Source organism: Haliotis asinina, chromosome 4, assembly GCF_037392515.1.
Source record: "Haliotis asinina isolate JCU_RB_2024 chromosome 4, JCU_Hal_asi_v2, whole genome shotgun sequence".
In the NCBI taxonomy this organism is placed as follows: domain Eukaryota; kingdom Metazoa; phylum Mollusca; class Gastropoda; order Lepetellida; family Haliotidae; genus Haliotis; species Haliotis asinina.
Genome location: NC_090283.1, coordinates 73,906,863 through 73,923,388, shown reverse-complemented (window position 1 = coordinate 73,923,388; position 16,526 = coordinate 73,906,863). Strand labels below are relative to the sequence as shown.

General features: G+C 42.3%; 1 protein-coding gene across 1 annotated transcript; it reads left to right on the top strand.

The window, feature by feature from the left end:
- The first annotated feature begins 15,156 nt into the window (after positions 1–15,156).
- Positions 15,157–15,765, top strand: LOC137281150 (Kruppel-like factor 18). The gene has a single exon (XM_067812277.1). It carries the CDS (start codon positions 15,157–15,159, stop codon positions 15,763–15,765), a length of 609 nt encoding a protein of 202 aa, XP_067668378.1.
- Positions 15,766–16,526: the final 761 nt, after the last annotated feature.

Below are 16,526 nucleotides of genomic sequence, written 5' to 3'. Positions count from 1 at the left end.
AGGGTATAATGTGATATGTTCCCGGTTCTGGCCAATATGACATTATACTGTATGCACTTTCTGAACTAGCTGCTCACATTCGGAAAAAGATGAAGCTTTTCAATATCCAATTTCATATCGCCTCTGGCATTACCATGACTACCAACAATGTGAGAGCATCCTTTGAAAGGTGGACTCCTCCTTTCACGACAGGACTTCTTTTCGGAGAAAGGCATAATATTTTATGGATAACAACGCAATGGATAATATTTCAAATTCATTGTTATGATTACACGATGCCATTTAGAAAGTGGTCAAATGCAACATACGTTATATTTGGGATTACACTTTTTTTTAGTAAAGAACAAATTCTAGTATTTTTGTCTATTTGAGTCCTCAGAGTCAGGGACCTAATCGCCAGGGTTCGAATCCCGGATGGGACTCAACTCAAAAATATACTAGAATTTGTATTTTACTAAAAACAAGGTATAATCCCAAATATAACGTATGTTACATTTCACCACTTTCTAAATGACGTTGTGTAATCATAGCCTTCGGCCATAGGAATCGTGCCAATTAACACTTATCAGAGGGGTACACAAAGCCCGCAGTCTAAACTACCAGTTGTCCGACTTTCGCTCTGTGGAAGTTGCGGTGGCTGGGCGGGTTAGGCGGCAAACAACGTGTTTAATATTATAAAGATGATTAAGATTCTATATTCAACACAAACCCGCAGACAGTCAGTTCGATCCTTTAAGACTAATGTATTAAGTATTATTATCCGTCTGTTCTATATAAGTTGTTAATGTAATCCGTTAACTCTCCAGTTAACCCAAGGATGCCTCTAGGGTACTATGATTGGTGCAGTTATACATACAACTTACAACAACACCGAGAGGCACATCCTGGACATCTCTAGTGTATTTCCATTATACCATGATTCATCTACGGCTAGGGCAGACGAATTTATTACCTCCCCTGATCGACTTTTATCCAATCAGGTGTCTACGCTGGGAAGTTGAGCGTAGTAATCACTACTTACTTATGCTTCTTAAATTGTCTAAACGATCAAACTTGGCAATACAAATCATGCACACATGTATTCTGAAAAGGGTAGAAGGGGTTTTGCATATATAACTTTAAATGTTTCTGGGTTGTAACGACCGCTTAGTTGATTGGCTACTGTGAGAATGCGGAGCCAGCAAAGGGAGGTAATAAAATCATCAGGTCGAGATGCTTCCAGGGTGTCGTGTAGATTTACCGGAACTTATTCCGTGGAGATATCGAGGATGCGGCGGGCATGAACATGTGTATATGTGCGCGCGTGAGTGCGTTCGTTCGTTCGTTCGTTCGTTTTTATGTGTATGGTTATCCCTTTTTAAACAGAATTAGAAACAATAAGGAGAATGCTCATCAAAGATGTATTCAAATACTCATAGCGTTCCGACGGTGAGGACTACGTTTACTATATCTCCCCAAAAAGTGCGAATTTGAAGAAATATCCCTTTTGCATGCGATAAACATCATGGAATGCGTCATGTGTGAATTTATCTTTCAGTTCGTGTTGCTAGATATAGATGTAAGTGTTATTTAAATTAATTTAGTTTAAATCGTGCGAATTGATCAGATCACATGAACTCACCGTACAAAATGTGTAACCCAGACTACCCGTAGGGACACCTTGAAACAATACGTGACAGTCAATAAAACACTCAGACGGACAAAAAACGTCTCAAGATGTGAAAGAACTGGCATACATCAACCAATGCTGACATGACAAAGATATTTTTTAAACATAACGGACAATGCGCAGACACATCTGAAAGTTCAATGGCACATCATCTTAATAATGCTGCAAGACGCGAAAAAAAGCTGTGACCTGACGTTGGACAAGTTGCGATAGGGCCTGGATCAGTTTGTTTGAGTAGACTGGAGGAAGCATGGAGTTTTACGCTGCTGTTAGCAATATCCCAGCAATATCACAGTGGGGAATACCATGTACACATGTTGGGGATCGAACCTAGGTTCCCGGCGTGACGAGCGAATGCCTTAACCAGTAGGCTACCGCACCGTCCACGTTCCATGCGCATTTCTAAAGCGTGTTTATATCCACTTCTGGACATCAAATACACAGATCAATTTCCATGGGGATGCATCGTGAAATAGGTACGCATTGAAAACTGAGAACGGGGCCCATATTCTCTAAACGGTCGTAGCCCTGAGAATTCGTAACTTTATTCATAGTCAGCGTCTTAAAAAGAATGGGCTTAATAAGTTCGTAGGGCACAACATCACAACATGCCGCCGTTCGTTCTTCCTTTCTTTTCTCGCCTTCTGTCACCTTTTAACAGACAGAACCTGCTTTCATCAGTGAAGACAGTCCTCTGTTAGTCTCGTCGCTGGCAACGGTATACTGTCCGGGTCATGCCCAGTCTCTGACGTCGACAATGACCGTCCTTTGTAAAATCGATAAGCCCTATTCCTTGAGTAGCATATGCATTGTCCTGGCATTCGGCTTCGATGACATGAATATGAAGAATCGATTCAAGAGATTCACAGAAGACATGTACATGTCTGTATTTGGCGTAGTAATTTACCTCTGTCCCCATGAAGATCCGGGTTAGAATCAGAAACGCATATTTGCCGTAAGGGGGAGGTTCAGGCTAGCTGACTAGGTTCTAGGTACATCGATGCTCATGCTATTGATCACTGAATTGTGAGGTCCAAGTCGTCACCTAGCTGGTCTATCTTTACATCTGCCAGGTTTATCTGCAGAGTTGCATCAGGTTAATTAGAGAAAATCGTAAACAACAAATAGTTCCAGCTATCTGAGCATTGTGGTATCGTCTTTGCGTTTTGCATGGAATATGGTTTGAAGTTTTGTTCTCAACTTCTACGCAATTTCATTTCTAAAGCGTGTTTGTATCCACTTCTGGACATCAAAAACACTTAAAAAATATATGTATCATTTTATTTCATGGAAATTTCATTAAATCACTGATCAATCAATTTGTGATCAACACGAGAAATTTCATATACGTTACGAGGAATACTCTTGGTGCCATTGAGAGTCAAAGACACTAGGGGTCAAACACGAAAGTCACACTCAAATATCTGGTATGACCTCCGTCTGCATCGATTACTGCTGTGCATCTACGACGCCTCATGGAAGCAAACAGGTTAGCATGGAAGTGTTGTGTTATGTTGTTCCATATTCTGATAAGCTGTCTTTGGAGTTCCACAAGCGTTGACGGTGCATGGGGAAGCCGGAGTAGCTGATGTTTCATTTCGTCCTATACGTGCTCAATGGGCGAGATATCGGGCGAATTTGCGGGCCAGGGAAGAACATCTACTTCTTGTTGCTGCAGATACTGTTGAACAACACGAGCTGCGTGGGGTCGGGCGTTGTCCTGCTGTAGAATGACGTCGGGGCCGTTACGTTGCAGAAACGGGACAACAACAGGTGCAAGCACTTTATCACGACATATGGCTGCATTGAGGTTGCCATTAATAATGACCAGCTCAGTTCTGTTACTGGCAGTGGTGCCACCCCACACCATGAGAGATCTTCCCCCATAACGGTTTCGCTCCACGACACTTGGATCTGCTTAGCGTTCGTTTCGACGTCTGTACACTCTCTGTCGGCCATCTGATGACGAAAGATAGAAACGACATTCATCTGTGAATAAAACACGTCGCCACCAGTGTAAGGGATGCCTGAGATGTTGTCTACACCACTGCTGACGAGCACGACGATGACGTAACGTCAAAATCGGACGCATTGCAGGTCTCCGAGGACGTAAGTCGTATTCTCTCAGCCGGTTGATTACTGTTTGAGGATGTATCGGTCTCAGGGATGTTCCTGTCTGTCGTCGTTGCCGTTTGTTGCCGGTTCCGGAGATGGGCGACACGGATATATCGGTCTTGTGCAGGGGTGGTAACTCGGGATCTCCTGGAGCGGGGTTGGTCTCGAACGTCAGCATGTTGTGCATGTCGATGGACTGGCCTGTCTACAGTGTTACGGTGGCAGTTGAAATGCTGGGCAACCACTCTCTATGTTCTGCCAGCTCTAATCATACCCAGGGCAAGAAGACGTTGATCTATTGTCAATCTTAGCATGCTAAATTGGAGTCGTTTTAACAGCAGCGCAAGTTTCAATGTGAACGATAGAAATACCTTACTTTTGTGTTTAAATACCTAAGGTTTCACACTGCTGCATGAATTTTCACAGTCTCCACGTGCAAAACATGCCTTTTCACAAACGTGCAGCACGTCATTTAACATTACCGCAATTTTAACGGGGAAAACCGTTTTTGTGTTCAATATCACTTATTCATGAACAGGTTAACATTGTTTACACATACATCTTTTTTTTAGTTTGATCAATTTCTTCAATGCACACTTTCTTTTTTGTAAGACTATAGTTATGCATTGAAAAGTGAAAACCAGTGATGATACCGGGGCTCTTAGTCTTTAATCGGTCGTAGCCCTAAGAATTCTTAACTTTGTTCATAGTCAGTGTGCTGCGTATGGGCTTAAGAAGTTCGTAGGGCTACGAACGTTTCGAGAATAGCTAGCCAGGTGGTTACACAAAATATAAACACCGGCTCCACACACGTAGGTCTCAGTACAGAAGTACGTTTGGGAGTTAAGGGAGTTATGATATGTAAGTGATAGAGTTATGATATGGTGTGTGGGTGAGTGAGTGAGTGAGTGAATTTAGTTTTACGCCGCACTCAGCAATATTACAGCTATATGGCGGCGGTCTGTAAATAATCGAGTCTGGACCAGACAATCCGGTGATAAACAGCATGAGCATCGATCTGCGCAACTGGGAACCGATGACATGTGTCAACCCAGTCAACGAGGCTGACCACCTGATCTCCTTAGTCGCCTCTTACGACAAGCATAGTCGCCATTCATGGCAAGCATGGGTTGCTGATGGCCTATTCAACCCCGGACAATCGTCTCATGGATTGTGTCATGCTGTTGAGCAACGCGTTTAATTTGGTAAATTCCTCTGAATATCCACCATACTATTTCTAGGATGAAAACTCGACAACGCTCACAACGGTGTCCAGGAGAACGCTTACACGCTAGATTTTTCTGCAGCGCATATATCGAATATTCTGCACTTGTTTCTTTGAGTTAATCCCCTGGATACCGATTTTTTCCTGACTTTAAAAGTTCTGAATAATAAAAGTGGGACGGGAAATTCAGTCGCGCAATACGTCTCAAAATGAAATTAAACAAAGACGTAGAATATTAGATTTACTATCGAGAGTGTAAAATTAAGGACATTTTTTAAGTCGATTTGAAAAAACATTATTTTAGTGATACAGTTTACAGTTTCGAAGCGTTGTTTTTCAGTGGAAATTAGAGGGGGAAAGAAAAATCACCCATTTTTTAACTTTACTCCAATATAACTACCGCGGGACCATTTTTTTATTCAACACAAACCATATACATTTGATACAAAATAGCAGGCCATAAGCGAACAAAAGCAATTTTCCACAATATCAGAGAACAGAGGCATAACTCCTCTATTGTTCAAAGTTGGTCGTTTAAAACACAGCTGTTGGAATTTACTGTTGCTAACGATTGTAAAAATGCAACTTTTCGCATTGTATTCTTTACGAGAAACCTTTCCAACGAAAATATCGATATTGAAAATGTAAATGAAAAATTATGTAAATGTATGATCACAAATCATAAGAAAAGACTAAATTCTGAAAAATAGGAACAGAGTATCATATATCCTAATACTGGCCTCTCGACCATGTAACTTATCAGTAAGATGTTACTCTGTAACTGAATTAGACAAAATATACCGCACTTAATTGGCATCTCTTTATGGTTAAACTTTATTACGGGGCGGTGGGGTAGCAAAGAAGATAGAGCGTTCGCTCTTCACGCCGAAGATCTGAGTTCGATTCCCCCAATGAGCACAATGTGTGAAGCCCATTTCTGGTGATCCCCGTCTTGATATTGTTGGAATATTGCTGTGTGTGGCATAAAACTAAACTCACTCACTCACTAATACCAGAAGTAATATTGAAACTCAAGCAGAAACTAGGTTTCGCCTTCTGTCAGAAAATACAATAATGGACTGAATTAGCGGAATAAACATGTTATCGGGATCGACCAACAATTGTAAGCGTCATGATATACATGTATATGGGTGAGTTTAGTTGCACACAATAGTATTCAAGCTATGTGGCGTCGATCTGTAAATAATCGGGTCAGAACCAAACAATCCAGTGATCAGCAACATGAGCATCGATCTGCGCAATTGGGAAGCGTGAGTGAGTGAGTGAGTTTAGTTTTACGCCGCACTCAGCAATATTACAGCTATATGGCGGCGGTCTGTAAATAATCGAGTCTGGACCAGACAATCCAGTGATCAACAACATGAGCATCGATCTGCGCAATTGGGAAGCGATGACATATATCAACCAAGTCAGGGAGCCGGACCACCCGATCCCGTTAGTCGCCTCTTACGACAAGCTGAGTCGCCTTTTATGGCAAGCATAGGTTGCTAACGGCTTATCCGACCTCGGACCTTCACGGTATCCGATATGTATGAATGTTTTACAATGTCTCTTAAAGTGAAGTAAACAGTTTGTTTATCGTGTGATCAAAGTACTTAAAAATGGTGAAATATTTGATTATGTAAATCGTTTGCGACTAACCCACATCTGGCAAATCTTTAAATGTATTAATAAACAATGTTTAAATCAATCAACAAAACGTCTCAAAACAGTACCAAGAAAAATTCCTGCTACGATTGAAAAGAGTATTTTGTTGAAGCATTTTTTAGAAACATGAAACGTCTATTGATCAAACGGCTTAAACTTACATGATATGAAATTACGGCGTTGTATAAGACTGTTGAACAATGAGTCAAAGACAAATCAACATCATGATTGAAAGCTGTAAGCTGTAGGAGAGTGTAATCATGTGTAGTGTTAATAAATCCACATCGCCTCAAGGAAATGACCAAACATCATGATGCAGTATTCGTGACCTCACACATAACACAGCATATATATACAGGAGATATCGCTTGTGTGAGCTCAGACGGTATCTCCTTGCAGATATCGCTTTGACAGCAGATTTTGCACAATGCCCTGACAATGACATGATGCCATGAACTTGATGACGTCACAATGCTATGACATCGTTGCACTGCAAATCAAATGCCAGTGCTCTGTTCAGAGGTGTACATTTTTCACTGAAAACTAATGAAGAATGATTTTGGATGATAAATAGAATCTCACCCTCGTGTCTACTGATATCAATTATACCAACACTCGTTGATATATTGGATATCAGTAGACACTTCTTGGGTGATATTCTCTCAGTCGGAAATGCAAATGAATACTATTTCATTTTGTTCTCATTTGATCTCAAGCACAACGTCCGTTTTCACACCTAATTTATTAAGCTCAGTTGTATTTATTCATTTTGATTCTGTAACGTAGGAGGAATGTTCAGTACGTGGACCTGAATGTTCAGTACGTTGACCTGAATGTTCAGTACGTGGAACTAAATGTTCAGTACGTTGAGCTGAATGTTCACTACGTTGACCTGAATGTTCACTACGTGTACCTGAATGTTCAGGATATGATACGTATGTCATAACCGGCCAACAGGAGACATGATTTTGTTAACACTATCTTACATATGTTTGAAAATTCATACAATCTAAGCGAATATACGAGGGTTGGCTGAAAAGTTCTCAGTCTGAGTGGTTTTTCCCCACCAGGTATAGACAGGTGTTTGCCACCAATGAGGACAATCATTTAGTGAATCATAGACACAAGAACTACAAACGTACTAATAGTTTTATCTCAACTACAGCTCTTTTGGTAAACCTACCCTCTGAAATCATCAGAAATGGACAAAACTGAATACAGGGCAGTCATCAAGTACTTGCAAAAGAAAGGGATGTCCCCAACACAGATACATGCTGACATGGTCTCCACTCTAGGGGATGATGCTCCTTCATTTTCCACAGTAAAGAAGTGGGCTGCAGAATTTAAGCGTGGCAGACAAAGCCTTGATGATGACCCACGCTCAGGAAGGCCTTCAACAGCAACCACTCCAGAAAACATCACGCGAGTGCTCGATATGTTGATGGATGATCGACGATTGACTACTCGACATATTGCTAGTGTAGTGGGCATCTCTCATGAGAGGGTTGAGCATATTATCACCAACGAATTAGGAATGACTAAAGTTTCTGCAAGATGGGTGCCAAAGCTCTTGCCAGCAGAACAGAAACGTGTCAGGTTCCAGACATCCCTTGACAATTTGCGTCGTTTTGAAGCAGATCCCGATGATTTTGTGGCACGATTTGTAACCATGGATGAGACCTGGATACATCACTTTCAACCAGAAACAAAACTACAGTCAAAACAGTGGAAGCATCCTGATTCACCAGCTCCGAAGAAAGGCAAGTCTGTTCCTTCAGCTGGAAAGGTGATGGCATCAGTCTTTTGGGTTCCAGGGGTATTCTGCTCATTGATTATCTTGAAAAAGGTCAAACTATCAACGGCAGATACTATGCTGATCTACTGAACCAGTTGCGAGAAGCAATCAAAGCCAAACGACGAGGGATGATCGCTAAAGGTGTCCTCTTCCACCAAGACAATGCGCCTGTTCACAAATTGGTGGTGGCCATGTCAACAATCCGCGATTGTGGCTTTGAACTCATTGACTATCCTCCTTATTCACCTGATTTGGCTCCTTCTGACTTCCACCTGTTCCCCAAAATGAAAAAGGAACTCGCAGGTCGCCATTTTGCAAGTAATGATGACGTCATTTCCGCTGTGACTGATTTTTTTAGGGTAGCTGAAGAAGATTTCTTCCTGACCGGGATTCGGGCCTTGCAGCATCGCTGGCAAAAGTGTGTGAACTTGGAAGGGGACCATGCAGAAAAATAAATTACAAACGTGGACTTTGTAACTTTTTTTCACAGTGAGGCTTAGAACTTTTCAGCCAACCCTCGTAGAGAGGTTGGCAACGTTTCAGAATTGGAGATTTGATGCGATGACGCGATGAGATGCGCAAAAGGGAGCCGTTTCTAAGATGGCGTCGAAAGAAAACACAGATGCAGACGCGCTTCTTTCCCAACCTCGACCGACTGGAAATTTCCCGATTCTTACTTCGCGACATAACGTATAGTGTCTTCTGCATTATTTAATGAAATCTGACAGAGTATATCCTTCGAAAATGTTAAAGAATAAATACTTAAAACGTGCACCATAAAAAGTCAGGTATATCCACGCGGTTCGACATTTGGCGCTTCTCTTGTCTTGTCTACTCATTTCAGAATGTTTTAGACAAATTTAACGTTCGGCTTTTTACGTCAAACCTGTGAAAAACCCTGATTGATGCCCTTTGGGGCACAACGCTTACGTCGACTAAGCACGCTACTCAAGGTAAAGAACTGTATATGCTGGCGCCCTCCGTTTGCAGATCGCATCAACTCCCCTTAGGGCACGCTACACCGTCACAATAAGGATGCATACAAAGTTCCCTTCAATTGTCTGGGAATGTCTGTTGGTATCAGACCAACTGTCCCCCGGTACACCGTCCCCCAGACAAGTGCCCTCAGACAACTGAGCCCTTGCTATCTTCCCCCGTCAACTGTGGCCCCCGGACAACTGTCCCCTGGGCTAATTTCCCCATAGGACCAGTGCCCCCCATGAAAACTAAAAGTCACTCTCTTCTCCTTTAGGATTGTTTTCCTTAAACTCAACCATAAATTACATCCATTAACACAACATTGTGCTGAGTTGTGATTAAGATAACAGCTTAATTACATTATATTAACAAACAGTGCCTTTAGTAAGAAACTGGCTACCATCTTGATAGGATTGTCAAACAGAATTAACAGTGTTGCATTGTGAGTCGCTTGCCCTCAAACAAAAAGCCTTCCGTGACAATGCCAAATGACTTGCACATGATGTTGAAAAATGTAACCCCTGGACATTTTGGAATTTCAGTTAGAGTATTGTTGATACTGTTGATACTGCTGATACTTGATATCTGCCTAGTAGACCGTATACATGTTATTTGGTTCGTTCTGTATTGCTGTAGTTGATGTACCATGGTAGAAAGTGAAGCACGGGTATAGAGGACAACGTATTCAGCGACTAAAACAAACCTTCATCAAGAATACATCCTTGCAACCTTCGACTTAAACGATGTCACGCTACTATTGACTTCGACTATAACCAAACATGTCGGTTTGTTTCGTGTGTCAGGGCACAATGGGCCAATAGTCGACACCCGAAATAGAATCACGAAACATCGCGATTGTTAAATGAAAGACAAAATCCTCACACTTGAATATACACCTCTTAGGCTTAACTGCAATACAGAAGTTGCCCATCCCTAGACGGTAGATTAACGATGATAGCTACACGGATGCACATCCCTGCGATAGGAACTAATTACGAACATGCAAAGTACCCTTTTCGAGAAACAATCCTTTTGCTGGAGAATACTTCATCATCAAAAATCGCCGTGAGCCATGACTGTAATCAGCAATGCGTGTGGCTCGAGTATGTGAGTAGTACTGAGGGATTGGTCATCTGTGCTGGTCATTAATGCTAGGGGTTATTGCAGGTGTTGTTAATAATTCATTTATTGCTGTAGAAAGTAGTAAATAATGCTGATGACGTCATCCGGCTGCTCAAATGGAGAAGGATTTGAATAAACACAAATTACATAAACCTACATCATGGATTAAATAAGAGTTTACCGGACACACTGTCTTACAGGATAGGGTTTATTACATGTCATAAAAGTGAGCCCTTGCCAGGGAATAATAGGTTTAGTGTTGTAGAATATATTCTCTAATTGGTACCCTCTAATTAGCACCTGCCACAAGGGATGGACCATGTAGGGGGTTTGTTATAATAAACGTCCTCGCAATTGCTTTTGGAAACACGTCCCCAGTGGTTGTCACGTGTACGTCACGATGACAATGCTTTCATAAACAATTCCACAACACCAGCCGTATACTTTCTTTTGTACATCAGTTTCGTTACATCCTGATAGCTCTGGTGTTAGAGCAAGGCATTTTTAATGACCAAAATTTGATGATTTTTTATAAAACGTTTAATTACGATATATGTATCAAATGCACCCAAGATCACTACATGTATTTGTGAAAATGTCTAAACTAAGCATCTGTTTCCATTTTATTTTTTTTATTACAATACATGAAGCAATAGTGTCTTCTCAAAGTCATGCTTGCATCATGCTATGTCTATACAAGGCAATAAGTAAAATAGTTTTTTTTAATTTGTTTTAATTGTGTCATTCTCTTCTGAAATAAACAGGAGGGCATAGCGTTATTGATTTGTTTGTGTGAGAGAATCATCCTTTTAGAATGCAAAAACATAAATAGGATATAGTTCAATTAAATTCAAAAGGGGTTTTCTGTTGTAATCACCTGCACGTCAACACACGGGATGTACTCGTTTTAAGAGGAATGGGACTCTTTCGAAGTTAGCAATACTATTACTTCCATCATCAAAGAGATTTTTATAAAGTCCAGTTATTTCTTTTTTTATCAAAGGAAAATGATGTTTTGAAAGTTTATATTATTGAATTTATGTTGAACTTATATCTGTCTTAAAGGCTTTAATTTCGCGTCTAAATACTAGCTATTGCCTTTCTCTCTACGCATTGTTTTGAATTAAATATAAAAGTATTGAATCTTTTCTTCAAGATTTAGTTAATAGAACGATGGTTTTATGGTGACACTTAAAATAACGAAGATATAATAAACGGATCTTCTCATCGGCACCCGCATTTTAATTTTAGTTTAAAATTTGGATCAGTCCGTGAAAATGAAGTCTTAGGACGCGGTTTAAAGGTTGTTTTGCCCAATTATATATAGCACCCACATCAGCCATAAACGTGACGTCATCATTTGCTCTAGTCAACGCACAGGCCATGCAAGCAGGGAATGTGGAATAGCTTTGCAGGTTACATGAATTTGTTCAAGTAATCAGTCCTTTAATTATATTTACTAAAGTGTGTCGAAAATTGATAAAATATGTCTGTCATGTACCTCCATGTGTGTCACGTACTCGGTTGAGCGTATGGCGTTACTAAGCAAAAGCCAGCTTGTTCTATTTAAACACTATAACCCTTTAATCCCAGTTTATGCAGATACACCTATATTCCCCATGCGATACCTGATCGATATAAAACGGTTCCATCGTAGGCTGATAATAGCATTAATGTCTGATAGGGCACACTCATCGCATTCATGTTTAATGTCAATGGTTCGTTAAATACAGGGACGGTTTTCGAAAGGTATAGAAATACGTTTCATGCACTTAGCTTAACCCACCGTGCCATCACCTAGCAACACAATAAAGCGATTGAGAAAAGAGTAGAATTGCTCAATCCCCGTCGATATGGGAAGTTAAACTGTTGTCTCCTGAAACGAGTTTGGGAGAAACTCTTGTCTTGCTCGCTCGTGTCAAGCTCACGCTCATGGCATGTGTTGTGCGTGCGGTGCTGTGTGGTTGGAGTTTTGTAAATTTTCGGCAATGGCAGCTGATGTTCTGGCGTGTAGTGTGATGGTCAGAGGGGTTTTGTTGGATTTTCCACTTACTGCACTTTTCTATCTGTTCGACTGTCTGTCTGACCGCCTGTCGCTTGATATACAGTTCTCTCTCACCCCAACTCTTCCGATACATTTCTATCGCTCTGTCCCTCTCGATACGTATCTCTCTATCTCTCCCTCTCCGACTCTGTCCATCGCTGCCCCTGTTCCTCTCCATGGCCAGTTACACGAGGAAGGCAACATGACACTGTAACACACCATGATGACACTGGAGGACGGCAACACATGACACTGTAACACACCATGATGACACTGGAGGACGGCAACACATGACACTGTAACACAATGAGATGACACTGGAGGACGGCAACACATGACACTGTAACACACCATGATGACACTGGAGGACGGCAACACATGACACTGTAACACAATGAGATGACACTGGAGGACGGCAACATGACACTGTAACACAATGAGATGACACTGGAGGACGGCAACACATGACACTGTAACACAATGAGATGACACTGGAGGACGGCAACATGACACTGTAACACAATGAGATGATGCTGGAGGACGGCAACACATGACACTGTAACACAATGTGATGACACTGGAGGACGGCAACACATGACACTGTAACACACCATGATGACACTGGAGGGCGGCAACATGACACTGTAACACAATGAGATGATGCTGGAGGACGGCAACACATGACACTGTAACACACCATGATGACACTTGAGGGCGGCAACATGACACTGTAACACAATGAGATGACACTGGAGGACGGCAACACATGACACTGTAACACAATGAGATGATGCTGGAGGACGGCAACACATGACACTGTAACACACCATGATGACACTGGAGGGCGGCAACATGACACTGTAACACAATGAGATGACACTGGAGGACGGCAACACATGACACTGTAACACACCATGATGACACTGGAGGGCGGCAACATGACACTGTAACACAATGAGATGATGCTGGAGGACGGCAACACATGACACTGTAACACAATGTGATGACACTGGAGGACGGCAACACATGACACTGTAACACACCAAGATGACACTGGAGTAAGGCAACATGACACTGTAACACACCAAGATGACACTGGGGGAAGGCAACATGACACTGTAACACTCTCTCTCTCTCTCTCTCTCTCTCTCTCTCTCTCTCTCTCTCTCTCGTGCGCCTGTATTAGATTAGAGTGGCACTGTATCTCGGACAGATGTAACCTACAAGCCATGGTGTCCTGGGGCAATTCAATAAACTTGAAATCGTATTAATCCAATGATCCCAACAACATCCTTTGCCTGCTAAAGGTTTCTCCGAGATCACCCCAGTGACTGTAGAGCCTGAGACGTTGACCTTTATGTCGAGCGTGAAGCACTACGTGGACCTGTGGACCTGCTTATTTGAGGGGGCGACTCTAAGTGGGGCTTTGTTGGATGAGGAGAGAGGGGGATCATAAGGAAGGGGTGGGGGTGGGGGTGGGGTGATGGTGGCAGCTCTAGGAGCCGCTACACCACAGTTTACAGATCTGCCTGAACTAGATGGGTGTAGGTTATTGATGCCGGACCAAAAATCCCAATGTGTCTGTTAATCATTTGCGTGGCATTTTCAAAACGTGCCGTAAGTAAAACGATGGAATGTCCTATGATTAAGGTGCCACAACAACATGACACTAAAGGAAGTTAACATGACACTAAGGAAAGGCACAATGACACTGGAGGAAGGGAATGTGACACTAGGGGAAGGTAACATGACACTAAAGAAAGGTAACATGACACTGGAGGATGGCAACATGACACTAGAGGGAGGCAACGTGACACTGGACGAATGCAACATGACATCAAAGAAAGGTAACGTGACACTAGAAGAAGAGAACATGACACTGGAGGAAGGCAACACGACACTAAAGAAAGGTAACATGACACTGGATGATGGCAACGTGACAGTAAAGAACAGTAACATGACACTGGAGGAAAGCAACATGACACTAAACATAGGTATAATGACACTGGAGGAAGGCATCATGACACTAAAGAAAGGTAACATGACACTGGATGATGGCAACGTGACAGTAAAGAACAAACAGTAACATGACACTGGAGGAAAGCAACATGACACTAAACATAGGTATAATGACACTGGAGGAAGACATCATGATACAACATGACACTGGAGGAAGACAACACGACACTGGGGGAAGTCTACGTGACACTGGAGGAAGGCAACATGACACTGGAGTAAGGCATTATGACACTTAGGAAAGGTAACATGACGCTAAAGAAAGGTAAGAGGACACTGTAGGAAGGCAAGAGGACACTAACAAGGTAACATCACACTAAAGAGAGGTAACATGACACTAAATAAAGGCAACATGGCACTGGAGGAAGGCAACACGACACTGGAGGAAGGCAACACGACACTGGACGAAGGCATCTTGACACTTAGGAAAGGTAATATGACGCCAAAAAAGTAAGAGGACACTGTAGGAAGGCAAGAGGACAAGGTAACATGACACTAAATAAAGGTACGGGCAGGAAGACAACATGCTACTGAAGGAAGGCAACATGACACAAAAGAAAAGTAACATGACACTTGAGGAAGGTAACATGACACTAAAGAAAGGTAACATGACACTGGGGGAAGGTAACATGACACTAAAGAAAGGTAACAAGACACTGGAGGAAGGTAACATGACACTGGGGGAAGGTAACATGACACTGGAGGAAGGTAACATGACACTGGGGGAAGGTAACAAGACACTGGAGAAAGGTAACAAGACACTGGAGGAAGGTAACATGACACTGGAGAAAGGTAACAAGACACTGGAGGAAGGTAACAAGACACTGGAGGAAGGTAACATGACACTGGGGGAAGGTAACATGACACTGGAGGAAGGTAACATGACACTGGGGGAAGGTAACATGACACTGGAGAAAGGTAACAAGACACTGGGGGAAGGTAACATGACACTGGAGAAAGGTAACATGACACTGGAGAAAGGTAACAAGACACTGGGGGAAGGTAACATGACACTGGAGAAAGGTAACAAGACACTGGAGAAAGGCAACATGACACTGGAGGAAGGTAACATGACACTGGGGGAAGGTAACATGACACTGGAGGAAAGGCAACATGACACTGGAGAAAGGTAACATGACACTGGGGGAAGGTAACATGACACTAAAGAAAGGTAACAAGACACTGGAGGAAGGTAACATGACACTGGAGAAAGGTAACAAGACACTGGAGAGAGGTAAAAAGACACTGGAGGAAGGTAACATGACACTGGGGGAAGGCAACATGACACTTGAGGAAGGTATATTGACACTGGAGAAAGGTAACATGACACTAAAGAAAGGTAACATGACACTGGGGGAAGGTAACATGACACTGGAGGAAGGTAACATGACACTGGGGGAAGGCAACATGACACTGGAGGAAGGTAACATGACACTGGAGAAAGGTAACATGACACTGGAGAAAGGTAACAAGACACTGGGGGAAGGTAACATGACACTGGAGAAAGGTAACAAGACACTGGAGAAAGGTAACATGACACTGGAGGAAGGCAACATGACACTGGGGGAAGGTAACATGACACTGGAGGAAAGGTAACATGACACTGGAGAAAGGTAACATGACACTGGGGGAAGGTAACATGACACTAAAGAAAGGTAACAAGACACTGGAGGAAGGTAACATGACACTGGAGAAAGGTAACAAGACACTAAAGAAAGGTAACAAGACACTGGAGGAAGGTAACATGACACTGGGGGAAGGTAACATGACACTTGAGGAAGGTAACATGACACTGGAGAAAGGTAACAAGACACTAAAGAAAGGTAACATGACACTGGGGGAAGGTAACATGACACTAAAGAAAGGTAACAAGACACTGGAGGAAGGTAACATG

Coding starts and splice junctions, on each gene's coding strand:
- LOC137281150 (XM_067812277.1), top strand. CDS start 15,157: ATGCTACTGAAGGAAGGCAACATGACACAAAAGAAAAGTAACATGACA.